At 55.7% G+C, this 27055-nt stretch overlaps 2 protein-coding genes and 1 long non-coding RNA gene across 9 annotated transcripts in view; 1 reads left to right on the forward strand and 2 right to left on the reverse strand.

Moving 5' to 3' along the window:
- The window catches only part of SDC3 (syndecan 3), a 43589-nt gene extending 36500 nt beyond the window's left edge, over positions 1–7089 (reverse strand). For both annotated transcript variants that reach the window (XR_004420184.2, XM_033080961.2), the window contains exon 1: positions 6962–7089. Coding sequence is in view for 1 of the 2 variants with exons in the window: in XM_033080961.2 (XP_032936852.1) it covers positions 6962–7051 (90 nt within the window). In the remaining variant the exon portion in view is untranslated. The remainder of the gene's footprint in view (positions 1–6961) is intronic.
- On the forward strand, positions 3376–12216 carry LOC117007656. The gene is made up of 2 exons (XR_004420185.2): positions 3376–3513; positions 11436–12216. It is a non-coding gene; the product is annotated as an uncharacterized LOC117007656 (long non-coding RNA).
- Positions 11991–27055, reverse strand: part of PUM1 (pumilio RNA binding family member 1) — an 82114-nt gene continuing 67049 nt past the window's right edge. For 3 of the 6 annotated variants that reach the window (XM_033080960.2, XM_033080959.2, XM_033080958.2), the window contains exons 16-22: positions 25829–25958; positions 24805–24933; positions 23373–23510; positions 21545–21670; positions 20453–20574; positions 18053–18245; positions 11991–13836 (exon numbers count right to left, since the gene is read on the reverse strand). In XM_033080960.2, the coding sequence (XP_032936851.1) occupies positions 13705–13836; positions 18053–18245; positions 20453–20574; positions 21545–21670; positions 23373–23510; positions 24805–24933; positions 25829–25958 (970 nt within the window). In that variant the 3' untranslated portion in view covers positions 11991–13704. Of the gene's footprint in view, positions 13837–18052; positions 18246–20452; positions 20575–21544; positions 21671–23372; positions 23511–24798; positions 24934–25828; positions 25959–27055 lie in introns of all 6 variants that reach the window. The other 3 variants (XM_033080957.2, XM_033080956.2, XM_033080955.2) reach the window with 1 other exon arrangement.

A 27055-nucleotide genomic window follows, 5' to 3' on the forward strand; every position in this document is an offset into this window, starting at 1 on the left:
TGCCTTCCCTGAATTCCCATTTCCTCTGGGATCAGGGGCTGCTGTCCCTATGGACACAGGGACGTCCCTGTCAGGGACAATTCCATCCCTGCCCACCCAGCAGTGCCACATTCAATGGATTCCCTCCCTCCTTCTCCTCCTGGAGCTGAGAGCTCTTGCCATGGAAAATGAAGGGGGTCAGGATGCTCCAAATCCAGGATCTGCTCCCATTCCAGCTTCCCACCCCTGCTGGCTTTAGGGACATTATGGGACACCTGGGGACACACTGCCAGCTCCTGGCCATGCAGAGTGCCCAGCCCTCCGAGATGGAGGAGCAGGGATTAATAGATCCCAGTTAAAGGGAGGAGGGCAAAGGGGAGAACCAGCTGGGCCATCCCAATTCCAGCACTAGTAACACCCCAAAATCCAAAATCCAGGTCCTGAGCCCCTAGCGCTGCAGGAAATGTCCAAGGGTGATCACAGGATCCAGGGGAACCCATCCCAGCTCCCACCCAAACCAGTTCTTTACTGGAAAATGAAGAGAAGTGGCTCCTCCCAGCTCCAGGAAAAACAAACCCAAGGAATTCCTTTCGGGATTTTGGAACCCAGGTGTCCCAATGGGATGTGATTCCCACATCACAGAGGAGCTGGGGGGATGAAGAGGCCCCTTGACCACTGAACCCCACCCAAGATCCCATTTCACGCCCCCAAGTCCCTGGTAGGTGCCCAGACCCCCAACATCCCCATCAGCACTCTCCCTAATTAACAGCAGGGTAATTAACAGCAGGACCCCCAGGTTTGCACAGGGTGTGTTGTAACAATCCTCTGACAGAGGCAGCACAGGGGGCACTGACCTGTGGCCACAGGGGGCTAATTAGACATTAATTAGTGCTCATCAGAGCCCCCACACACAGCCTGGCCTGGAGTGCACCAAGCTGGGCAGGCTCAGGAGCTGGGCAAGAAACTGCAATTATTAAATCCTGGATTATTTCTGGAGGAGGAGGTGACAAAGGCAGCAGTGACACCAAAGCCCAAAATCACACCCAAAAATCACCCAAAATCACAGGGACCTCACCCTCAGAGCTGCTTCCAGGGGGTCCCAGCTGCCTAAACCCCCCCATTCCATGCACAAACCCCTGGCAGCTCTGGGATTTTCCACCGGGCTTTGGAGCAGTCCAGGCTCCCCCCAGTGCTGTCCCAGCTCCAAACCCTGATCCTGGCTGCAGGAGATTCCACATCTCCCTCACCTGCCACTGGAGCCCAAGGGTGAGGGCAAAGGAAAATCTGGATGATGCCATTCCCCAAAAAACCTCCAAAATGCAGGGAAAAATTACATTATCCCAGGTTTTCTCTGCTTGATTTTCGTTTGGTGCATGGAGAAGCTCCCCAGGGACACAGCAGCCATTCCCAACACCTGGAACAGCTGTGAGGAGCCTAAACCTGGCTTTCAAGAGCTGGGAATGGTGGATTAACATCAAGTTTGGGAAGCAAAGCTCCCTGTGTGCTCCCAGACCTGCTGCCTCTGCAGGGAAACTGCTCGGGGAGGGACAAACACAGCGATTTTCTGTTCCCTTCCAGCTTAACTTGCAAAAATGAGAAATAAATAAGATTTTTTTCTCTCTTTTAAATGCCCGCTTTGGCCCCATACTCCCACTCCCTTGCCCCAAAACGCAGCCCTGCGTTGGATTTTTGACATTTGCTGCCTGAGCATCCCTCCCCACCCCCCAAACCCTCGGCCAGGCCCCCCCTTCCCTCAGCAGCTCCATTCCCCTCCTCCTCCTCCAGAAAACTGCGGTTTTTGGCAAACGAAGTGTTTTGCCAACAAGTTGTGCTCCGTGCTGCCTGGGAGATGAGGCTTTTCCCGGCTTTTCCCTGGCTCCAGCCTCCTCCTCCTCCCCACGCCAGGTCCCACTTTGGGCTGCAGACAGGGGGGGTTCATGCCCAGGCTCCCCCACACTGAGGTTTTACCCCCTTTTTTCCTGAAACAATCCCCGTTTCTCCACCAGCCGGGGCAGAAGCAGCAGCCCTGAGGTTGCTGCTGTTATTTTTATCTCGAAAGAAAGAGTTTGAGCCGTGGCCAAGCTGTGCTGAGGGAGGGAGAGGCTTTTGTGGTGGCCCGCGCTGTAAACACAGCCCCGGCCTCGGTGGGCAGGGCAGAGGGAACGTCCCAGCCCATCCCAGTCGGGAGTGGCATCGCAGCTCTGGGATGCTGAGCTTTGGGTGCAGTCCCCTCCGTGCAGAGCCACGCTTGGGTGCAAGGCTGGCTCAACCAGCCCAGAATTCACTTGTTTAGAGTCAGTTTTAACAAAATCCTTGGAAAAACCAGCTCTAAAATGGTTTTCACCTTCCCACAGGCACGAGGAACATCCCACAGATCCGTCCCATTCCTTCCTGATAAAACAGAGCTTGGGGGGCGGGTGTTGCACCCCAGGAGCCTCCTCTGCCTGGATCCAGCCACATCCTCCTCTCCCACCTGGAATTCCAGCAGCTCTCCTGCTGCTCCGGAGAGCACCGAGACGCTCGGGAGCTCTGCTCGGTTTAAATGTCAAATTAATTAATGGGGAGAGAGGGAGGAGTGGCCACAAAGAGCTCCCTGTTCCACCTCCGCTCCCCCCGGGGCCCGGCCGGGCCAGGGAATCACCGCTGGACAAATGTTCCCCCCAGGGCACGGAGGGAACCGGGAACGGCACCAAACGGGGGGGGGGGGAACTGGGAATGGCACAAAACACGGGTGGGAAACTGGGAATGGCACAAAACAAGACTGGGACACTGGGAACGGCACCAAACACGGGTGGGAAACTGGGAATGGCACAAAACACGGGAAAGGCCCCGCTCCTCCCTCCACACCCGAGCGGTGGCTCTGGGGCCAGGCAGGACCGAGGTGACACCGAGCAGGGCCAGGCCCCCTTCCTGTCCTCCAGGGGCTCGGGGGCATTCCCTGCTCCGGAGGAGAAATCCTTCTCCAGCAGCTCCCGAGCCAAGGGAGCCTCGGGCTGGGCGGGGAGGATGAGGAGGGAAGGGAGATCCTGGAGGATGCCAGAAGCACATCCCGGCCAAGGCACCCCCGTGCTCCCAGGAGTCCCCAGCTGCACTTTGGGGTTTCTCCCTCCAAATCCCTGCTCCCCATCTCCGACAGTGTCGGGGCTGAGCCCAGCAGAGCAGCGGCAAGAACAGCGCCCGGGGCTGGGCAGGAGGCGAGGGTGGGACCGGGCCCAGCCCCAGGAGAGCCGGGCGGGACGGGGACACGGGGACATGGGGACAGACAGAATCAGCCGGAGCTGTGCTGAAGCCCCTGGAGGCTCGGGAGGAGAAGAGCTCCGTTCGCAGAGCCCCGGCGGGCCCGCAGGGTTTGGTACCCGGCTCACGTCCCCGGCCCCGGCATTCCCCAGCCCCCGCTGCCGTCTCCCGGGGCTGCCGCGCGTCTGCCCAGGAAAAAGGAGCCCTGGGGACACCCGGGGACTTCACTGCCGGGTAGGAGGCGACAGTGGCCAGAGGACCTGCAACCTTTGGGGACCCATTCCTTTATTGATCGAGGTATTTTTTTTCCTCAGTTTCTCCATGAAAGAGGAGGGAGCTGGGGTTGAGCACGGCTGGACTGGGAGAGCTGGGCTGTCCCCACAAATGGGGCTGGGCTGAACCCCGTGTGACCCCAGCTCGCACCAGGGAGCTCCAATCCACCCCTGGGGCCAGGCTGAGCCCTGCAGATTCATTCCACCAAACCCCACAGCACCCCCAAAGCTCAGGAGAGACCCTCCCCCATGGCCCGGGTGCCGGGCTGGGCCCAGGCAGCTGCCGAGACCAAAACACGGGAATGAGGGTGAACCCCCAACCCTGGTGGGACCCGGAGCTGTGAGCCCTGAACCCCCCCAGATCCCTGCAGGGCAAAACCCCAAAACTCTGCAGGGCCTGGAGGGATCTTTGCTTTCCTCTGGATTGAGCCAAGGGAGGACCCGGAGGGATCACGGGGAGCAAGGGATGCGCTTCCACAGGGAAACAACCCAGGACTGAATCCAGAGCATCCCCTCGATCTCCTGCACTGGGAGCCAGGCTATGGCCACCCCAGCACCACCCCAGCAATGTTCCAGGGACCTGGGAAAGGTTAGGGCCAATCAACGCTGTCGGTAATTAAGGTGATGAGTTGATCCCTAAGCTGGGCTCCCACAGCAGCCAGGGCCACAACAAAGCACCCTGAGCCCCACCTTGGGGACCCCAGAGCCGGGGGTGGCACTCAGGGCTGGCTGTACACACCCCCTGCATAACCCACGGCCTGATTAAAGCTCATCAGCCACTAATTACCGTGAGCAGAGCTGCCTGTCCTGCCCCCTCTGCACAGGTGTCCCCAGCGGTCCCCGGATGTCACTCAGCTGCCAGCAGCCCGCTCTGCCTGCCCGCAGGAGGAGGATGAGGAAGTAGATTGCCCAGGCTGTGTGTGGTCTGGGGGTGGGGAGCAGCCAGCACTCCCAGCAGCACAGAGAGGAGCCTGTCCCGGCAATCCCGGCTGTCCCACAGGGCGCTGAGCCCATCCCTGCCCGGCGATGGCTGATGCAGGCTCTCATGATGAGTTCCCCTCGTCCCCTCTCCCCGTGTCCATATCCAGCTCCAAAGGGATGAGGCAGGACCAGGGATGAGCTCGTGAGCCTTGGGAAATCACAGCCAAACCCAAACCTGTCCACGGCGCTGTTGGGCAAAACCGAGGGGTCCCGGCAGGAGAAGCAGCCCCTGTCCTCCAGCTTTCCCACGCTGGCACACAAAGGGTTACAGGGACCGATCCCAAGGGGATCCATCGCAGCTTCCCCAAAGCCCGGCCGAGAGGGGTCACGGACAGCAGGAGATCAAAGGGAGGCATCGAGTCCCGGGGACGTGTCACAGCCAGCGAGGCTCCAGCCACGCCAGGCCCCGTCCCTGTCCCCATCCCTGTCCCCGTCCCTGTCCCAGCAGCTCACGGGGCGGTGCCAGCGGGGCTGGAGTAGCTCGCCCGGGCTCCCCAGAGCAGCCAGGAACGCTCCGGGTGCTGCTCCAGGGGAAGGTTCTCTGGCAGGGCCCGGGGTCCAGCACCGGGGGGACAGGAACCCCCAATTCCATCCCCCTCCCATCGTCATGGATGTTCCGGAGCTGTGCCAAGTCACTGCTTCCCTCCCGGGGACCCAAGGCAGGAGCTGAGTCTGTCCAAGGAGAAGGAAGGACTGAAAAGCTCCAGGGAAGGGGTGGGGAGAGGGGAGGCATTGATCCCGTCCAGGTGGAGACAGCAGCTCCTCCAGCCCTTGGGACTGTCCCACATCCCATCTGAACAGCCCCACAACCTCTCCTAAACAGCTTAAATCCCCTCAGGAAACACCAACAACCTCACCCAGCAACCAGTAATTCCAATCCCCAAAAGGGGAAAAGCTCATGTGGGGAGGGTGAGCACCCCCAGAGCCGACCCCACACTGCCAGGTGTGCTGGGGGCACGGGCACAGCCACACTCACCTGGCAGCACTGAGGCCACCCGGGCATGGAGAGGAGCTCCCGGCGGAGCAGAGACTCCCCCAGATCCAGGGCAAAGGGAATTTTGGGCTCAGTAAAGTGCCCTTGGATCCCTACGGATCTGCCAGAGGCGTTGGAGGAGTCACGTCCCCTCAGGGACGCTGGAGTTGTGTCTCTATTCCAGAGGGGCAGAGCTGGGAGAACGCCCCTCGGGCAGAAATGGGGGAGCCAGCCTGGGGCACCCCAAACCAGCGCCCGGGAGGAGGGGGATGAGCTCTGGGTGATTCAATGCAGCAGCCAGGCCCTGGGGCTTCTTTCCCCTCTTCAGAGGAGGAGCCTTGCTCCCCACCACGCTCTCCCGTTGATCCCGGGCTGCGAGGGAAAAGCATCCTTTGGCTCCTTCCTGGAGAGCATCCCCCAAAGAGCAGCACCCCAGTCCCCCAAAACTGCACCGCCCGGCTCTGGGCAGGGAGCAGGCAGGGCAGGGAGGTTCCTATGGAGCCCAGGATCCCCTGGACCTTCTCCCAGGTGGAGCAGCAGCTTTGGAAGCGCCACGAGGAGCCCCCAGCCCCTTCTCCTCCGGCCACATGGAAGGGGAAACGCGGGCGCTGTCTGCGCCGCCCGGGCTGCATCTGCCGCCCCCCGCCCCATCAGGAGCTGGGGATGCAGGAGGGGAGGGGGACGGGGGAGGCAGAGGGGAAGGATGGGGAGCGAGTCCCTGATGCCCCCGAGCAGCAGCAGGGGGGTTCCTCGCTCTCCGCCCCTCAGGGAGATTTTTAAGGCGTGTTTCCCTACGACCTTCAAACGGCAGCTGCCCGCAGCCCCCTCCCCACGGCCACCACCCTGCCCGGCACCGCCTGGGGGGTCGCAGGGGAGGGGACAGCCCCGGGGGCAGCGCCTGCTGGGCTCGGGGGGACTCTGCGGCCACGGAGGGGCCGGCGCGGGTCAGGGTGCGGGGAGCGGAGCCCCTCGGGAGGGGGGGACCCCACAGAGGGGCGCGGGTGCCGGAGCCCCCGCAAGCCGGGTCCCGGTCCCGGGGGTGCCGCTGCCAGACCCCGCACGGTGCCGGTTCTCCCCCGGTACCGCTGCCGGTCCCCCCCCGGTACCGCTGCCGGCCCCACGCCCCCAGCCCGCTGCGGTGCCCCCCCCCGCTGCCGATCCACGCGCGGTACCGAGGCCGGTTCCGGAGCGGTGCCGCTGCCCGGGACCGGCCCGTGCACGATGCTGATACCACCCCACACAGCCCCATCCCCCGCGGTACCGATCCACGCGCGGTGCCGGGGCCGGTCCCACCCCCCTGCCCGCGGCAGCTCCTCCGCGGGGCCGGTGCCGCCCGCTGCCGGTCCCCGCTGACCCCTCCCGGTGCCGGTCCCCGCTGACCCCTCCCGGTCCCTGCTGACCCCTCCCGGTGCCGATGCCGATCCCTCCCCTCACCTCCCGCTCGGTGCCGGTCCCCGCCGCCCCCCTCGCGGTGCCGGTGTCCCCCGGGCCGTGTCCCCGCGGGTGCCCCCGCACTCACCAGCGCGGCGCGGGCGCTGAGCAGCAGCAGCAGCAGCAGCGGGAGGCTCCGCAGCCCCCGGGGCGCCGGCGGCGGCACCTCCCCGGGCATCTTCCTGCCGCAAGGACGCTGCCGGCGGCGGCGGGAGGCGGCGGCGGGGGCGGGGAAGGGCCTTTGTTGCCGCCGCCCGCGGGAGGCGGGCGGTGGGTGCGGGCTCTGGGTGCGGGGCCGCCGCCGCCGCCGCGCCGCCCTCCCGGCCCCGCCGCGCCCCCCCCGCGCCGCCCCCGCCCCGCACGGCCACGGCCCGGGGACAGCGGGAGGGGACGGGGGAGGAGCCTGGGGGGAGCGGGGGGGCTGGGGTAGGTTGGGGGAGCCTGGGGTGGATGGAGGGGGAGCTTGGGGGATAGAGGGGGGGACCGGGGGTAGATGGGAGGGGACCTGGATATATGGGAGGGGTCTGGGGCAGGCTGGGGGACCCTGGGGTAGATGGGGGGAGCTTGGGGGTGAGATGGGGGGACCTGAGACAGATGGGGGAGAGCTTGGGGGACACACTGGAGGGACCTGGGACAGACTGGGGGGACCTGGGACAGATGGGAGGAGCTGGGGCAGATGGGAGGAGCTGGGGCAGGCTGGGGGACCCTGGAGTAGATGGGGAGGAGCATGGGGGACATGTGGGGGTGTCCAGGGCAGGTCCCGGGGGTAGATGGGGGTGACAGGGTTGGATGAGGGGTACCATGGGGACAGGTGAGAGGTCTGGGGCAGACTGAGGTACCCTGGGGTTGGTGAGGGGAGAACTGGGGGCGCAAGAGGGGATGCGGGGTAGATGAGGTGGGCTGTGGGTTAAATGGGGAGAGCCTGGGACTGATGGGAAGGGGCTTGGAGGACACATAGAGGGGACCTGGGGCAAACTGGGGGTCGACCAGGGACAGATGGGAGGGATCTGGGGCAGATGGAAGGGACTGGGGTAGATGGGGAGCACTGGAATGGGTAAAGGAGGGCACTGGAGCAAACTGGGGGCAGCCTGGGTATGTATGGGGGGAACTGGGACAGGCTGGGGAGATCCAGTGGGAGATAGGAGGGTGTATGGGCAGCTGGAGGCACCCAGGATTAGATGGGGGAGCCCAAGGTGGTGTTTGGGACACTTGGGGGGTACCCAGGGACGGATGGGAGGGGAAAACCTTCGAGCATTCCGGGAATCACTCCCAGGACAGCTGAAGCAGCCCCAGCGTGCCTCAGTTTCCCCGCTCAAAAACCCGGGATAACAGCGGGAGCAGAGGGCGGGGCCACGACCGTGACTTCCACACCTGCCAGGTGTCCCTGGAGTGGCTCGGCTCTGAATTTGGGGTTTGGTCACCCCGAGGGGCGCTGGGGGTGCTGTGGCTGTGGGTGAGCTGGGAGCAGATGATGGGGTGGGAACGAGCCATTCCCACGCGTGGAATTCCTCCTTTCTTGCCAAGGGGCTAAAAACAGACTCGGATTCCCCTAAACTCCCTCATTTACCCTCAAAATGCAACCGGGAAGGGGCTCGGGGTCAGGGGAGCTTTCTGGGTCAAAGGAGGGAAAATCAGCGAAATTCAGCCAGAAATGGAGCTGAACCTCTGGCTGGGGGGAGCAGGGAGGGACACGGCTCCCCACAAATCCCCCACTGGGGATCCTCCCTGGGGCTGGAACCTCAGGGGACTCCCGGGGTGGGAAATATCGGGGGGGCTCTGGGGGGCCCCCACCTGAGTGACTCCATTCGGTTTTAATTGTCCTGTAATCAGCAGAATCCAAATTAAGGTTTTTTGGTTTTGTTTTTGAAGTGCACTTATAGAAGGTGTGAGAAGGGGGGGGAAGCCCAGAGGAAGGTGGGGAGAGATCCCCGGGGTTGGGGGTGAAGAGCGGGGCCCGGGGACATCCCAGGGACAGTGGGAGGGTCCCAGAGATTGCGGGGGGATCCCCCGGACAGTGGGGTGACCCCGGAGCAGCGGGGGTCCCGTGCAGGGGGTTCCATGGGGGGTCCGGGGACAGGAGGTGGCTTTGAAGTGGGCTGGGGGAGTCCCAGGAACACTGGGGACAGCCGGGCCGGGGGGTGTCACAAGGCAGTGGGGTCCCGGCGACAGAGGGGGATCCCCAGGACGGGGGGCTCCCGGCCTGGGGCTGTTGTCCCCCAAGCAGAGGTCCCAGTGCCGGGGATGTCCCCTCACAGAGGGTCGCGGTAGTGTCCCCAGGCAGGGCTGCTGTCCCCTCATAGAGGGTCCCGGTGGTGTCACCAGGCAGGCATGCTGTCCCCTCACAGAGGGTCTCGGTGGTGGCCCCAGGCAGGGCTGCTGTCCCCTCACAGAGGGTCCCGGCGGTGTCCCCAGGCAGGGGATGTCCCCTCCCAGAGGGTCCCGGTGCTGTCCCCTCCCAGAGGGTCCCGGCGGTGTCCCCGTGCAGGGGCTGTCCCCTCCCAGAGGGTCGCGGTCGCAGCCCGGCCCGGGCCCGTTGCTGGGCCTGCACCGCCCCGCCGTGGCCGCCGCCACCCCTGCAGGGACCGGGCCAGGGCCGCAGGGTCCCCGCGGGTCCCCGCCCAGGGGTGGCACCCAGGGGTGGCCCCGAAGGGTGCCGGGGTTTGCCGGAGCCCACAGGAGGGGCTGGGGGGGCGGAGGGCGCTGCCTCCGGGTCCTTGTCCTCGCTCCGCCCGCGGTGGCAGCGGCAGCCCCGGTCCCCTCGTGTCCCCTCGTGTCCCCTCGGTGCGATGGGAGAAGAGTGTGATCCCGGCTGAGGTGACAGGTCCCTCCATATCCCTTCTCCAGCAGTAATCACCAGCGGTGCTCAGGAGGGACCGGAGCAGGGCCAGCACGGGGCATCCGTGTCCTTCCCGGGCCGTGTCCCCTCTGTCACCCGGCAGGGCAGCGGGAAGGGTGCCCAGAGCCGCCATCCCTGAGCCCCTCAGGGTGGGAAGGGTGCCCAGGGCCGATCCCATTCCCGGGCACCTCCCAGGGCTGAGCCCAGACCTGCAGGAGTCTGGGGGACAAACAGAGCCTGGGCACGCTCCCCTTCCTCTCCAGCCTGATTTGAGTGCTCGGTGCTGAATTAAACATTGAAAAATAGATTTATACACGTTGTAAACCTGCAGCTGGCTGAGCTCCACAGGCACCAGCAGGTAAATGGGGTTGGTGAAGAGCTCAAAGACACCCAAAGAGCTCTAAAACCCCAAAGGATGAGTGCCCTGGACCTGGTGGCACAGGGGGGCTTCAAACCCTGGGCAGAAACGATGTCAAAGCCCAAATCTGCTGAATTTAACACCATGGGGGTGGGAACAGATCAATCCCAGTGTGAGTCCCAGACAATCCCAGTGTGGGTCCCAGACCAATCCCAGTGTAGGACTCCAGATCGATCCCAATGTGGAGGTTCCAGATCAATCCCAGTGCAGGAGGGTCTCAGATCAATCTCAAACTGGGGGTCCCAAATCAATTCCAGTGAGGCTCTCACATCGATCCCAGTGTGGGAGTTCCAGATCAATCCCAATTCCCAATGTGGGGGTCTCAGATCAATCCCAGTGTGGGGTCCCAGGGGTGGGAATGGGACATGGGAAGAGTCCAGGCCATCTTTTCCATGTGCTAAACCAAAATCAGTCATTTCCTGTGAAATGGGCACTTTTTGGCCCTCCATCACACGTGGCCCTGCCTCCACACTATCCCAGATTCATCGATATTCCCCAGATGTTCCCCTGGAAAAGGGTTTTAAATGCAGCAGAGGGACAGAGAGGGTCCTGGATGCTGCAAATGGGGAAAACTTGTGGGAAGGTGAGGCTGATTTCGGGGTTCTGTTCACACAGGGGAAAAAAAAAAAAAAAAGGGAGATAGAGCTTCCGTAAATAGGGAATTGGGGAAATAAGGGAGACCAGGACATCATGAGGGCAGCAGGGGATGAGTGGGGGTAGAACCATCAGCTCCGTGGAGCAGCCTGGAGGGGTGGGAGGACAAAAAGAAACCACGGGGAGAAACATCAGGGAACAATTCCTTGCCAAGATCCCATCCAGCCCTGCCCTGTGGCAGTGGGAGCCATTCCCTGGGTCCTGTCCCTCCCTGCCTTGTCCCCAGTCCCTCTGCAGCTCTCCTGGAGCCCCTTCAGGCCCTGCAAGGGGCTCTGAGCTCTGCCTGGAGCCTTCTCCTCTCCAGGGAGCACCCCCAGCTCTCCCAGCCTGGCTCCAGAGGGGCTCCAGCCCTGCAGCAGCTCTGTGGCCTCCTCTGAACTCTCTCCAGCAGCTCCAAATTCTTGATCTTGGAGGTTCCAGGGCAGGAGCAGCTCTGCAGGTGGGATCTCAAGAGAATTCCCCATCCCTGTGCCCTGGGGAGCCCGTTCAGGATGGGTCCCCGATCCTCCACTTCAAAATCATCCCTGGGTGTTTCCTCCCCTCCAAGGAAACGCCAGCTCAGCTCCCTCCTTCAGCATGTCAGACTCACAAAAAAAACCACAAATAAATCCATTAAAAAGATTCCCTTCTCTGTTCTCCATCCCAATCCTCCAGCACAGCTCCAGCTCTTCCTGGGTCTGAAGCTCCAAACTCCAACATTCCATGGAAATCACAGCTCCAGCTCTTCCCTGTGTCCTGGTCCCACAGTGGATCTCCAAACTCCAACTGAACATTCAGTGAGAATCACAGCTCCAGCCTTTCCTGCCCTTGGATTGAAGCTCCAAATTCCAACTGACATTCCACCAACAGCACAGCTCCAGCCCTTCCTATCTCCTGCCCCTGGACTGAAGCTCCAAATTCCATGAAAAGCACTGCCCTTCCCTGTGTCTGAAATTCCAAATTCCAATTCAACATTCCATGAAAAGCACACCTTTTCACTGAACATTCCATGAACAGCACAGCTCCAGCCCTTCCTACCTCCTGCCCCTGGACTGGAGATGTAAACTCCAAAAACTGAATCCATGAAAATCACAGCTCCAGCTCTTCCCTGTGTCTGAAACTCAGAACTCCAATTATTCCATGAAAATCACAGCTCTTCTAGCTCCTCCTGTCTCCTGCCCTACGACTGAATCTCCAAACTCCAACAAAGGATTCCATGAAACCCAGGGCCAGATTCCAAAGTTCTGTATTTTTCAAAATAAAGATCACACGTTGTTTAGAGACAATCTACACAAGAGTTACAAAAAATAGTCGCCCAGGCAGAAGCATACACAGGTTTGTTAATTATACACATATGGTTACAAGTGTGCTTGCAAAAAAGTTCATTGGAAATATACACAAGGCTCTGTAAATGTACACCGTGTAGTGTTACAATTCTATATTCAAACGAGGAAAATTGACAGTATGTTACATTCACTTACAAGTAGACAAAATGCAAAATACAGTTCATCTTCTGTACAAAAAAGGGGGAGGTGATTCACACTTTACAAGGTGAAAAGGGGCTCTGATTGTAAGGAAAACTAGGGGGGGGCTGTACTTTTGCACTTTTTGTTTCTTACTGTCACAAAAGAAGCAAAACATTACTTTGTAAGATTCAAAAAAACACTATTTGGAACTGAATCAGGTCTGTAGAACATTTAGAAAGGATCTCTACCGTCCAACTAGGTGACAAATAAAACCAAGCAGTTTATTTTTCTTCCTTTTTTGTTTTTAAACATTAACTAGGCTGTATAAAGAGAACATTTCCTTCAAAAGAAAAAATTTACTTCTGGTTGAAATTACAATTTACAATATACAACACTATATGCTACGACCATAAAAGGTGTGAATATACACTGAAATGCACAGGTTTTGCTAAATTCTTTTTTTTTTCCTGTTTTCTTACCAAAAAACGGGTTTTATGTCGATTCAAACTTCTCCACATTTACATTACAGAGGTTTACAAATGTACAATTGTACAGTCAGAAGTATGTTCCACTACTAGGGTACATTATAGATACAGATCAGACATCAAAACAAGAAAATACTACAAATTTTTATATATGTAAAGTCTACACCAAGTATACACTATATATTTATAGAAGCAAGACCAAAGCCGAGTTGGATTTTTTTGTTTTTCCTCATGCTAAATAATCAAATTGTGTCTCTCCAGGTGAACAGAGGAGTGGGCATAAAAAAATCCCAAAAATCCTCACTTTAAAATCATCTCTGGGTGTTTTCTCAAAACGCCAGCTAAGCTCCCTCCTTCAGCATGTCAGAGTCACAAATAAAATAGAAATAAAGCCATTAAAAAGTCCCAAAAACGGAATTTTGGTGTCTTTGTTTAAAACCAAACTTTAGCAAGTTGAATTTTTCTCTTTTTCAGTATTTCTACCAGTGGTGTCACTGAACTAAAATCCCAACTTCTCGTTGATTTTTGGGCTAAAAGGAGGAAAAAAAAAAACCCCAAGAAAGGTATTTGCAAAAAATGATGAATTAAAAACGGGGTTTTTTTCCCTGTTATGTTTGTTTGTTGTCTTCAAACCAACCACCCTGAAAGTCTCCACATTTGGAATATAGATACAACAGTGAACAAAAATGTGGCCTTCCATGTACATCTGAGACCTATGTACAAGAATTCTATACACCAGTAAAACAGCAGGGCAATTAGTTAATTAAAAAAAATAATTAGTACATGTTATGCATAATAAAATTAAAGAAATTTACAAAGGCTTCTCTTTTTTTTTTGTGGTTTTTTTTTTCTGCTTTTCTCTGTTTGTTTTTTGTGGGTTTTGCTTGTTTGGGTTTTTTTTTAGCAACCGTGGCGGGTGGTGTGGGTGGGCTCTGGGCTGGATTCCTGGGCTGCATTCTGGGATCCTGGAGTGCCTCTGGAGGCAGCCCCTGCTCAGATGATGCCGTTGGGGGGCCCACAGATGGGCCCCAAATCCACCCCATTCTTCATGTAGTACTTCTCCAGCTTGGCCAGGATGTGTTTGCCGTATGTGTACTTGCGCAGCGTGGCGATGTGGGGCCGGATCTGCCGGGAAAAGCAGCAAAAAATGGAGCTGAGTGAGGTCACAGCCACCCCAAAACGGCTCTGAGGGGCTGAGTGAGGTCACAGCCACCCCAAAAGGGCACTGAGGGGCTGACTGAGGTCACAGCACCCCCTGAGCTCAGGTCACACACACACACACCCCCAGGGATCTGCAGGCATCACAATTCCTGGGAATCCAGGCACTGCCCCCAAATTCCCAGTGGGATTTTGCACAAGGGTTTGAATTCAATGGATTCCCACAGCCTGGGATGGGATCTTGGGAAGCCCTGGCAGGGTGGGCAGGGGCTGCCATGGAATTGCCAGAGCAGCTGTGGCTGCCCCTGGATCCCTGGCAGTGCCCAAGGCCAGGCTGGACATTGGGGCTGGGAGCACCTGGGACAGTGGCAGGTGTCCCTGCCAGGGCAGGGCTGGCACTGGATGGGATTTAAGGGTTCTCTAACCCAAATGCTTCCAGGATTCCATGATTTAACCATTTTCTCCTCTCCAAGTAGGAACAGCCCCTGCATGTCCAGCATTCCCTGCTCCAAGGGTGACCCCATCCCCTCACTGACCATCCCCTCACTGCTCCAAGGGTGACCCCATCCCATCACTGACCATCCCAAACTGCTCCAAGGGTGACCCCATCCCCTCACTGACCATCCCAAACTGCTCCAAGGGTGACTCCATTCCCTCACTGACCATCCCAACTCCTGGCTCAGCCTCCAGCCCCTCCCATTCCTGCTCCTCAAGGAGCCTCATTCCAGAATCACAAACCCAAGCCTGGCTCCCCATTCCCAGCAGGAATGTTGCCTGTGCCCAGCAAAAGGAGCAGTGAAGCTCCAATTCCAACCATTCCTCCTCTGTCCAGCTTCATCCCTTCCATTTTTTCCCTCTACTGACACAACTGTTAAAATCACTTCTCAATTGAATTGTTTTAAACTGAAATAAAATCCCACTTTTAGCCCCATCCCAACCTGTTTTCCACAATCCCCAGCCATTCCTGGCTCCATTTTTCCAGGCTTTCCTGCAGCCTGGGATCACAGCTGAAATCACATTCACTCAGGCCCATTTAGCTGTCAACCCTGAGCTATTTTTGACAGCCTCACTGATAATCTAATTTGCATTTTATTCCAAAGGCTTTGCTCCATGGGAAAAAGAAAGTAAGGAATGTCAGGAACAATAATTTGGGTTTGTTTTTGGGTTTTTTTAATACACAACTCTCTGTTATGGATTAACAAATCCAGGGCCCTTCTGCCACAGATAAATTGGGTGTATCCCTTGTCTGATATCTTTCTTTAATTATCTTTAGCATTTCTTGTGGACTAAAATAGATTTGGAGTTCAAAGAATGACTCTGAGTGGCTCCTAAACCTAAGAATTAACATCCCTGAGGATTATTCCAGCTGTTTGTGTTGGTTCCATGCATGTGCAGGTCAAAGCAGCTCCCTCACACCAATTCCCATTTCTTACAGAAAAATCAGTTTGCTTTAGTCAAGGATGCTTAAATATAATAATAAAAATGCTTCATTACCATTTGAATACCTGACATTATTCAAAATAAATAAATCTTGGCTTTTCCATGCCTGGGTCAGTCAGGATTTCATTTCTCTGGCTGTTTCTGTGATTTTTCATCAAGTAACCCCAAAAAATGTCACTGAGGAAAATTAAAATCCCCTCAGTCCCACCCCCCCACTGCAAGCCTGTTATTCTCCATCCACTGCCATTCTAAAGCCCTGCATATGTGACCTTTAAAAGCAGGAAAATGAAGATATTCTGTGTTTCCAGAGCTCCCTGCCCTTGGAGCAGCAGGCACAGGGCCCTGGGGATGGCAGCAATGCAGATTTCATTCCAAATGTCTTAATTTTGGATAAATAGGAACTGCTGGGGTGGTTGTGCATTCAAACACTGCAATGCTAAACCATGGAAGTTTAGGATATCAGGAGGATTTTTTTTTCATGGAAAGGATGTTCAGGGAAAACCAGGGAGGTTTGCAGTGCCCATCCCTGGAGGTGGCACTCAGGGCTCTGGTGGGGACAAGCTGGGGATCGGGCACAGGCTGCACCCGTGGCCTTGCAGAGCTTTTCCAGCCTCAGGGATCCCAGATCCTGGGAGGTGTCACATCCAAACTCAGTTAAAAGTGAGGAACAGAGGATTTCATTAATGGCTGTGGGCTCACAGGTGGCACCTGCATGGTGGCACCAGGTAAGGGGACATGGCCTTGGGAGGGACAAGGAGGGACAGGCAGGGCTGGCAGCCACAGGCAGAGGGGCACAGGGACACAGACACAGGGACAGATCCAGCAGAGACACACAAACACAGAGACACAGGCACGGGGACAGATCCAGCAGGGACACAGGCATGGGGACACAGACACAGGGACAGATCCAGCAGGGACACAGGCATGGGGACACAGACACAGGGACAGATCCAGCAGGGACACAGGGACATGGGCAGAGGGACACAGGCATGGGGACACAGACATGGGGACAGATCCAGCAGAGACACTGCCACAGGCAGAGGGACACTGGGACAGAGTCACAGAGGGACAAAAGCAGGGGACACTGCCACAGGGATGGAGCAAGAAGGACACAGTGACACAGAGGGACACAACCAGCAGGAACAGACACAGGGACAGAGAGTGACACAGACAGAGGAGCACAGGCAGGAGGACACAGGGACGCAGCTTGCAGGGACACAGCCAGGGGGACACAGCCCACAGGAACAGACCCCAAGTGAAACAGGAGAGAGGGACACTGCCACAGGGACACAGCCTGTAGGGACACAGTGAGGGGGGCACACAGGGACACAAGCAGAGGGGCACAGCCCACAGGGACACATAGGGACAGAGATGGGGACACAGCCAGGGGACACAGAGGGACAAGGATAGGAACACAGGCAGGGGACACAGCCTCAAGCCCGGGTGGCCGCAGGAGCCCAGCCCAGCCCAGGCCAGCCCAGGCCAGCCCAGGCCAGCTCAGCTCAGCCCAGCACAGCCCAGCTGAGCTCAGCCCAGCTCAGCTCAGCCCAGCACAGCCCAGCCCAGCTCAGCTCAGCCCAGCCAAGACTACAGCGCCTGCTCAGTGCAGAACTGGGTCACTGGGACACGGGCACTGCTGCCAGCAGCAGCTGCAGCTGAACCCCAGTGGCAGCTCTGTGTCCCTTCAGGAGGCTGGAGAGGGACTGGTGACAAGGGAATGGAGTGACAGGACAAGGGGAAATGGCTTCACTTGGACAGAGGGCAGGGACAGGTGGGACACTGGGAAGGAATTGCTCCCTGGGCCCCCAACATCAGCAGCACCTGGAGCTGCTGGAGCCAGTCCAGAGGAAGCCACGGAGCTGCTGCAGGGCTGGAGCCCCTCTGGAGCCAGGCTGGGAGAGCTGGGGGTGCTCCCTGGAGAGGAGAAGGCTCCAGGCAGAGCTCAGAGCCCCTTGCAGGGCCTGAAGGGGCTCCAGGAGAGCTGCAGAGGGACTGGGGACAAGGCAGGGAGGGACAGGACACAGGGAATGGCTCCCACTGCCACAGGGCAGGGCTGGATGGGATCTTGGCAAGGAATTGTTCCCTGGCAGGGTGGGCAGGGGCTGCCATGGAATTGCCAGAGCAGCTGTGGCTGCCCCTGGATCCCTGGCAGTGCCCAAGGCCAGGCTGGACATTGGGGCTGGGAGCACCTGGGACAGTGGGAGGTGTCCCTGCCACGGCAGGGGTGGCTCATTCCACAGTTTCAACAACTGAGCAGCTCCTGCTCTGAACTGAGAACTCATCCCAGGGCTTGCTGGGAGAGACGCTAACCTGGGAGAATTCCTGATTCCAGCAGGAGAAGGAAGGATGAGGCAAAGAGAAAACGCAGGGGAACAAACACAAAAGGCACTGTCTGAACCAAAACTTCCCACAAGCCCTGGAATTGCTCTGCAAGGCAGCAGCTCCTGCTGAGGGCTGCCCAAACAACGAAAAACTGGAGATGGAAAGATGCTCTGTGGTGGGCAGAGAGCCACCCCTGCTGCTGTCCCTGCACAGCCACTGCCCAGCCTGTCCAGCTCACTGCCAGTCCAGCTCACTGGACTCCCTTCCAACCCAAACCATTCTGTAATTCCCATCCTGGAGCTACTGAACCACTCCAACCCCTCTGCCATCGCTGCACCCTCAGCCCCATTTCCCCAGCCCAGCATGGCAGTGCCTGTGCCAGTGTCAGTGCCTGTGCCAGTGCCAGGCTGTCCCTCCTCACCTTGTGCATGACAATCTTCCTCTGGGCCGGCTCTGCCACGTCGATCATTTTCTGCACCACGTAGTTGGCGTACTGGTCCTTCATCATGGTGTATAAGGCACTGTGGGGGCCGTCGTTCATGGTGCACACCTCGTCGATCAGCATGGCGCGCTCCGTGCGCGACGCGTGCGTCACACACTTCTCCACCACGTTACTGCAACGGCACCACAGCCTCAGGGATGGGCTGGGATCCATGGGATGGGATGGGATCCATGGGATGGGATGGGATGGGATGGGATGGGATGGGATGGGATGGGATGGGATGGGATGGGATGGGATGGGATGGGATGGGATGGGATGGGATGGGATGGGATGGGATGGGATGGGATGGGATGGGATGGGATGGGATGGGATGGGATGGGATGGGATGAGAGTGGGAACTTGGAATGGGAACTGGGAAATGGGGATGGAAATGGGGAATGGGAACTTGGAATGGGAACTGGGAAATGGGGATGGAAATGGGGAATGGGAACTGGGAATGGGAGCTGGGAATGGGAACTGGGAAATGGGAATGGGAGCAGGGAAATGGGAATGGGAACCTGAACAGCAATGGGAATGGGAACTGGGAATGGAAAATGGGAATGGGAAACGGAACTGGAAATGGGAGCACGGAACTGGGAATGGGGAATGGGAACTGGGAATGGGAACTGGAACAGCAATGGGAGCAGGGAACTGGGAATGGGAGCAGGGAACTGGGAATGGGAGCAGGGAACTGAGCACAGACCAGAGAACTGGGAATGGAGCAGGGAACTGGGAATGGGGAATGGGAACTGGGAATGGGAGCAGGGAACTGAGAATGGAGCAGGGAACTGGGAATGGGGAATGGGAACTGGGAATGGGAGCAGGGAACTGAGAATGGAGCAGGGAACTGGGAATGGGAGGAGGGAACTGGGAATGGAGCAGGGGAATGGGAGCAGGGAACTGGGAATGGAGCAGGGAACTGGGAATGGGAACAGGGAACTGGGAATAGGAGCAGGGAACTGGGAATGGAGCAGGGGAATGGGAGGAGGGAACTGGGAATGGAGCAGGGAACTGGAACTGGGAATGGGAACTGGGAATGGAGCAGGGAACTGGGAATGCAGCAAGAACTGTACAGGGAATGTCTCCTTGGAGCTTTTCACCCAACCCTATAAGGATCTCGTGCTGCTACAAGGGCAGGGGATTTGTGCTGGCACAGCTCAGCAATGTCAAACAGGATTTGGGATCTCAGTGGCAATTTGGGATTTGAACCAGCTCATACTTCTTCCCAATTTGTGCCTTGGGTTCTGAGTGGGAATTTGGGAACGGGACCAGTTCAGGTCAGTGTCCACTGTCACAACAGAGAAGCCACGTTGCTGTTTTGATTTCCTCCACAGTGGAACACAGTGGGAATGGACATCCAAGGTTAGAATAACAGGGAAATGCATGTTCAGGAATGAAAAATCTCAGCCAAGCAGAGGATTTCTGAAATTCCTGAATATATTAATGAGCAGCCTGAGCTCTCTGGAGAGCCAGAAGTAGGGTACATGAAAGGGGACTGAGAGCTGTGCTGGGCTCATCCCACAGCCCTGCCTGACTCACAGCATCACCCAGCAGCTCTCTCAGCTCAGGGACCCTCCACTAATTAATGCTCCAGCTGGAAAGAAGTTTGGGAAAAAAGAGCCAGGCAGAGCAGGGAGGAAGAACCTGAAATAACAACGTGAAGACCACGCTCTCCTAATTCTCATTAATGTTCCACTTCCCTCGTGTCCATGAGTGTTCTCATCAGAGGAAGGGGAAATTTTGAGCCTTTGAAGAGCTCAGCCTTCATGTTGCAGGGGCTGGAAGCACATCCAGCAGGGATTCACACACGTGGGAAGCACTGCTTTGTCCTGACATCCACAAATTCTGCTTCACCCACGTGTGGCTCTGCAGCATCTGGGAATGCTGCAGCTCCCCTTGGAGGGTTCCTTGGGTGTGACTCAAAAGGGACTCAGCAAAAAGCTGGCAATGATGCTGTGAGTGGAAATTCCTCTGGGAAATGGGGAAGGATTGTTGCTGCACTGATTTCCCAAATCCCCCATGGCTGTGCACAGCATCCCAGAGCAGTGAATGTTCTGATTATCCAAGGGGTAGTGACAACTTAAACCCCATGAAAATAAAGCAGATAAACCCAACCACACAAGAATTCCTGGCTCAGTTCAGGAGCTTGGATCAGAGCCACTCTTCTCCATCTCCATCTCCTCCATGACAGACTCACCTGGCTGACACAGCCCCATTTATAACTGTTATAAATAACATTTCTTTATGAAGTAAAGTCATTTTCACCTCCCTTACACCCACCCCTAAGTCTCCTGCAGCTCTGGGATGTGTCTACACTCCATTTAAGGAAGGAATTCCTACCTGGCAAATTTATGTTGACTCAACACAAGCACATTGCCTCTGATTTCTGCTACGATCTTGCTCTTGTCCTCGGGCCGGCCGTGCTCCAGGACATGCTGGATAACGTAATTCCCATACTGATCCTGGGGGAGACAGCAGCAGGGCTCACAAAGGTGCACAAATGGACTGAAAACATTCCCAGAAAACTGATTCCCAAAGGGCATTCAGAGATAAAAGTTCAACTAAAGATTAATTACAGTATTTACTGTTACAAATCAGCTTGATACTTTCCATTTCTGCAAAAATGTGCATTCTAGGGTGGTAGCAGGAGGTAAAATGATGCATTTTTGTACAAATTGTATTATTTATAGAACTTAAAATGATGTCCTTGCACAGGAAATGTCAATATTCTGCACACTACCAGTTTTTTCCACTCTCTCCAGGTTCAAACCTACCAAATTCCATGTCCTGGAGGAGTGAGCCACGGGTCTGGCTATGGGACACTGTTCTGAATTTGGGAATTTTCAGACCACAGGATATTTATTTTCCAGTTCAGGGTACCAGAGACATGGTCTGATGTCCATGGTCAACCTCTTCCCACTTCCCAGCACTGAGCACACAGCACCTGGGAACTGCACCAGCTCATGTCCACCCCAGCTTGTGCTTTGGGATCTGAGTGGGAATTTGGCAACTGCACCAGGCCTGAGTTTGCTGCTTCATGCAGGGCCCCAGGAGTAAAACCCTGGCACAGCCAAGGACTGCAGGGAGGAGGGAAGGCAGCCAGGAGGAGGGTGAGCACAGAACCAAATATTTTTAAGAATTCCAGTGACTTGGTACCTCCTTTTCCTTGGAATAACCAGCTCTGGGCATCCCTCCTGCTCCTCCCTGCACTGGATGAAGCACCAGGACATGGGACCTCCTCAAAGGGAGGTGACAAGAGGTGACAACACCCCTGGGCCTGTGCCCATGGCCAAAAGGGGCAGTGCTGATGCAATCCCTGCCTGCTGTGCTCATTCCCATCCCTCTCCAGGTGGGAATGTTCCCAGCCAGCTCTGCAGGAGCTGTCCCAGCACTCAGCAGTGACTGGGGACACTGCAGCCCCTCCCCACTGACCTGCACCAGCTGCTCTGTGTGCTGGTGGAGCTCCTCCAGGATGGGCAGGGTCTGCTCGGGCAGGCAGTGCTCCAGGATCCTCTGGATCACCCGGCAGCCGTACGGGTGCGTGGACAGAGCAAACACCTGGGACACAGAACAAACAGGCAGCAACACTCCCTCAGTCCCTGGGCACCCCAAAAACCTGCCAGGATTCATTCCAGCTGCAGCTGGAAACACCCACAGGGATCCCAGGCACAACCATCCCTACCTGAAAGCTGAGGCTTCCCCATCCATGAAAAACAAATGGTAAAACTTCTTGATTTATAAAAAAACAACCCTGGAACAACCAAGCATTGCTGGGAGCTTGGTTATTCTTCCCAAATAATTCCAGCACATTGTTTGCCCAACAGCACAAGTTTTGAGCTATTTAAGAAATGCTATGAGCCAGAAAAGTTAAAAATGCCCAGCAAAGGATTTTCCTCAACTGTTTGGATTTGTTTAAAAGCTTTAACAGCGCTTAGGAGAAGTGACAACAAAGAATCTTTCTCATTTCTAATGGATTAGCAGATCTGTGGGTGAGAACATGACACACTTTGTTATTGCTGCTCCCTTTCTGTCTGAAGCACAAAGTCCCGTTTGGTTGCTTTGATTTAACAACAGCAGCAAATCCAAGCACTGAAGTTCAAATCAACAGTCACACATTTTTAATAACTGGTGAGTAAACGCTGCAGGGAAACACGGCTTGCAGTGCAATTAGCTGCAGAAAAATCATCTGCAGGTGCTAAGTTTAATCTGCCATGTGAAGGTTCAGATAAAATTGGGACAACTGGTCAAGGAAATGTCAGCGCCACCAGCTGAGCTCCCTGAGATGTTTGTGCCTTCCCAAACTCCCAGTGGAGTCCAAGGCTGAACTCTAACCAGGAGCAAGTTTCCAGCCAGAGCCCTGCTTGTTTTGACCCAACCAACCAAATCCCCACTTTCTCAGGACTCCTAGCTCCTAGAACAGCCCCTGGTTGTGCTCATATCCCTGGGGTAAATCCTCAAAACTTCAAAGTGTCCCTGCAAAGCCAATTAAATTGAGGTTGGAAACACCCAAAAAGCAGCACTTTTGTACTGGGAGCTGAGGCAGGCAGAGTAAAGCCAAACACTGATAGCAAAACTGATACCCAGGACATCAATTCAGGAGAGGACACTAACAAAAGAGCAAAAAACAAGGAGAGTCAAGGACAATTGCCCATTTCTAGATGAAACTCCTGCTTTTTCCCTGCTCTGAGGCCCTTGGGGATCAGCATTCAGCATTCCTGTAAGCCACCTGCACAGACAGGGATCAAAATGAAACTTTGCTCTCCTGTACATCCCCCATTTTCCTCTGCTCCCCTCAAAGAGAAACAAATCTAAAATGCACAAAGTTCACAAATTCTTTGGGTATCAGGGTCACCTGTCACTAAATGGGGATCAGCTCTGGGCTCAGAACTTGCTGGGATTTTACACAAGTGAGGTGATAATTTAAGGAATTAATGAAGTTTAGACATGACTAAGGTACCTCAGCAGCACAAAACTGCTCACCACCTTCACTGGGAAGATGGATTAGGGAGAGCCTTGTGTTCCCTCATCACTCAAAAATACTCAGTATTCCAGGAGAACAGACTTGTGCAAGGAGGTTTTACTGTGACAGATCTGCCCAGAAATGGTAACACGGACACCACCAAGGAGTTTCTGGACTCTCTCACGTGGCTGCATCAACCTTGCAAGCGATGGTTGCTAAAACTGAGAATTCCCAGGAGCTGAAGCCCCAGCCAGGGGGAGGTTGGTCCATGCAGGGAGCAGGAGCTGGGCAGGGCCTCACCTGTCCCTTGAAGGCATCGATGATGAACTGCAGGGACTGAGGCTGCACACACTCGATGCACTTCTGCACCACGTGGTTCCCGTTCTGGTCCTTGACGCACTTGAGCACGTGCCCGTCCAGCTCCCGAACCATCTCGTTCTACAGGAGGACAGAGCACAAACAGAAAGCACCACCAGCATCCCCAACTCCCAGAGACACAGCTGCCACTGCTGGCCTGGGCAGGGATGGCACAGGATCCAATGGCCAGGAGATGAGGCTTTGCAGGGAAAATCCCACTCTGACATCCCTGGCCTAGTGGGAGGGTCCCTGGAGCAGGAGCTTGGAGTTTCATTCCAACCAAACCATCCTGGGATTTTAGGAAGATGAAGCTCTTCTTGATGAGCATTCTCTTCCAAGAATCCAAATTAATGGAATTCTAATTGAGGCACAGCTTTCCTGTGCAGCCTCCATTTTCCTCTCTGCTCCCCTCAAAGAGAAGCAAATCTAAAATGCACAAATTCATGAACTCTTTGGGTATCAGGGTCACCTGTCACTAAAACAGGGTCAGCTCTGGGCTCAGAACTTGCTGAGATTTTATACAGGTGATCATTAAGGAATTAATGAAGTTTAGACATGACTGATGTACCCCACGTGCAGGGTGGAAGCCTCACTCACAAACAGAAATGACACTTTGGGGTATTTTAATGCTCTAACAAGATCTGGGTGAGTTCAGTTTTGTAACTGAATCAAACCCAGGAATTTTGGGAGCACTGAGTACTCAAAAATGCCATTCTGGAGGAGACAGTAATCCTGGGGGCAGCAGTGCTGGAGCCTGGGCACTGCCCTGCTGACACACTTGGCTCAGGCCCAGTCTAAAGGGAAAGCCCACTCCTAAAGCCTCTTTCGTATTTTTAATTTCATAACCTACATTGAGATTCCTGCTACAACCATTCCCAACCCTTCCTGAGCCAGCCTGCCCAGCACATTTTTCATCTCAATTCATTGCTCCTAACACCCTTAAGGAAGGGTTTATTAATGAGCTCTGAGTGGGGCTATCAGCCACATCTCTCCAAGCCAGAACGAGGAGCTCCTCATCCATCTCCCTGCAGGAGCGCAGGATGCTGACCCACATAGCAATAGCTCAGTGAATATTAAAGGCAAAACTCTTCCTTCAAGGGATTTAAAAATCTCTTTTAATTCACCCTCATTCTCAGTTTTCCCTACACACATGATCTGCTTCCAGGGATTCAGAGAGAAGCAGCCCCATGGCCAGGGAAGGGGAACAAGGAGGTGACAATGACAACCAAGGACGGTGGCACAGACTCATCACAAAGAACACCACAGACATGCCAGGAACCAAACCAGGGGAACACCAGGCACAGGAGGGACACGAGGGGACAGCTCAGGACCATCAAACATCAAGAAGAAAGTTAAAATTGAAACTTACAATTACCTGCTGGTCTGGGGGGATGAACTCCAGCGCCTTCTGGATCACCCTGCAGCCGTACATCTGCAGGGCCAGCGACAGCACGTGCCCACGGATGCGCTCTGCCAGTGCCAGCTTCTGCTCCAGGCTGCCAAACTGGGGCAGGACAAACAGTCACTGCAAGGACAGAGCCCTCCCCTGGCCACTGGCACTGCCCTCCCAGCCTGGGGACAGGAGCTGCCTGCTGAGCAGGGTGAGAGATCAGCCCCATGGCAAAGGGGTGAACTGGGACAGCCAGGCCTGTTCTCGGTCTGCCTGGCACACCTCAAAGGGGCTGGAGCCACCAGGGTGACACCTGCCAGGCCACCAGCCCTGGACAGGTCACAGCCCCAGGCTGCCAGAGCTCCAGGAGTGCTAGGACAAAGTCTCAGGTATGTACAGGGTGGGACTGTTGGGGTGTTTGGGCAGGGCCAGGAGCTGGATTTGATCCTCATGAGTCCCTCCAGCTCAGGAGATTCTGTGATTCTGATTCCCAGTTACTGGGCAGAAGCACCAGGAACATCTGGTGAAGGACCAGACCAGTGCCAAGAGAGAGGGGTGGAGGGACACAACACTCTTCCAGCAGCTGCTGTCACCAGAGAAGTTTCTCCCTGGTCCCTAAGTCCAGGAGCACTGAGAGCTCAGCACAGCACCCTGGACAAGTTCTGCTGGATCTGCACCTCACAGAATCCCAGAGTGCTTTGGGCTGGAAGGGACCTTAAGGCTCAGCTCATTCCAACCCCCTTCTGTTTTCCACTGGAAATTCACATCTCCTGCACACCTTGCTGTCTGCCCTGACACATTTTGCTTCTCCAAGTGTTATTTTTCAGATGAATCTGAGTCCCACCCCTCAGCTAGCCCAGCAGGAAAGACCCAACAGCTTGTGGGGAGGAGATGGTGGCAGTGCTGACAGTTATCCAGGATTTTTGTCTCAAGGCAGGGCTTTCCAGGCTCATCCAACACCTCAGCACAGCAGGAACCCCAGAGGAGCTGCAGGGGAGGGCACACTCACCTCAAAGAACTTCTGGATGACGTAATTCCCAAACACATCCACCATGAGCTGGTAGGCTGCCTGCAGGATCTCGTTGAACACCAGCTGACGCTCTGCCGGGGTGGCACGCTCCAGTTTCAGCTGAATAAACCTGAAAAACAAGGCCTGGAGTGACGCCACAGGCACATCTGTTCATTCAACTCCTTCCCAAAGCCTCACCCATGTGTTCCAGAAACCACCATGAAAAATCCTGTTATGTGAAGATGAAGCACCTTCATTAACCTGAGCATCCTATTACAAGTTCAACATCCAAACTGAAGATATTTTAGTGATGCAAACTTGCAAAGCTCTTGCAAACACAGACGTTTTATCAGCCATCTGAAGCTCGGGGTGGTCACAGACAGGAGGCCCATGGCCACACTGGAATCCTCATTCCAAGCAAAGCAGATCTCAGTGGAGTGACAGAGGATGGCCTCGTGTCCAGCTGGCTTTTCAATGAATTCAGCTGTGCCAGTGGGATGGGTGAGCAAAGCACAAAGCAGGGAAGTTCCTTTGGGAGGAGGAACTCCTGCTGCCAGCACCTGTCCTCACCCCTGGCCAAAGCTTCAGGCATGCACAGCTGGGACTGCTGGGGTGTCTGGGCAGGGCAGGAGTTGGACTGGACAATCCTGGGGGATTCTGACTGGGGCACTGCCTTGGCTTTTCCCACTTATTTCTTGCTCAGCCTCAGCTTTGGGAAGTGACACAAAACAACCGTGAAAACTGAAAAACCCAACCACAAAATGCAACCACAGAATACAACCACAAAATGCAACTGCAGAACACAACCACAAAATATAACTGCAGAACACAACTGCAAAATTCAACCACAAAATGCAACTGCAGAACACAACTGCAGAACACAACCACAGAACAGAACCATGAAAACCCAACTGTGAAAACAGAAAACCAACAAAACAGACCTGCAAAACATAATCACAAAATGTAACTGCAGAACACACACAGAACACACACAGAACACACACAGAACACACACACAGAACACACACAGAACACACACACAGAACACACACAGAACACACGCACACAGAACACACGCACAGAGAACACACGCACAGAACACACACACACAGAACACACGCACAGAACACACGCACAGAGAACACACGCACAGAACACACACACACAGAACACACGCACAGAACACACGCACAGAACACACGCACAGAGAACACATGCACAGAACAC

The sequence above is a fragment of the Catharus ustulatus genome, chromosome 26 (genome assembly GCF_009819885.2).
Source record: "Catharus ustulatus isolate bCatUst1 chromosome 26, bCatUst1.pri.v2, whole genome shotgun sequence".
Taxonomy (NCBI): domain Eukaryota; kingdom Metazoa; phylum Chordata; class Aves; order Passeriformes; family Turdidae; genus Catharus; species Catharus ustulatus.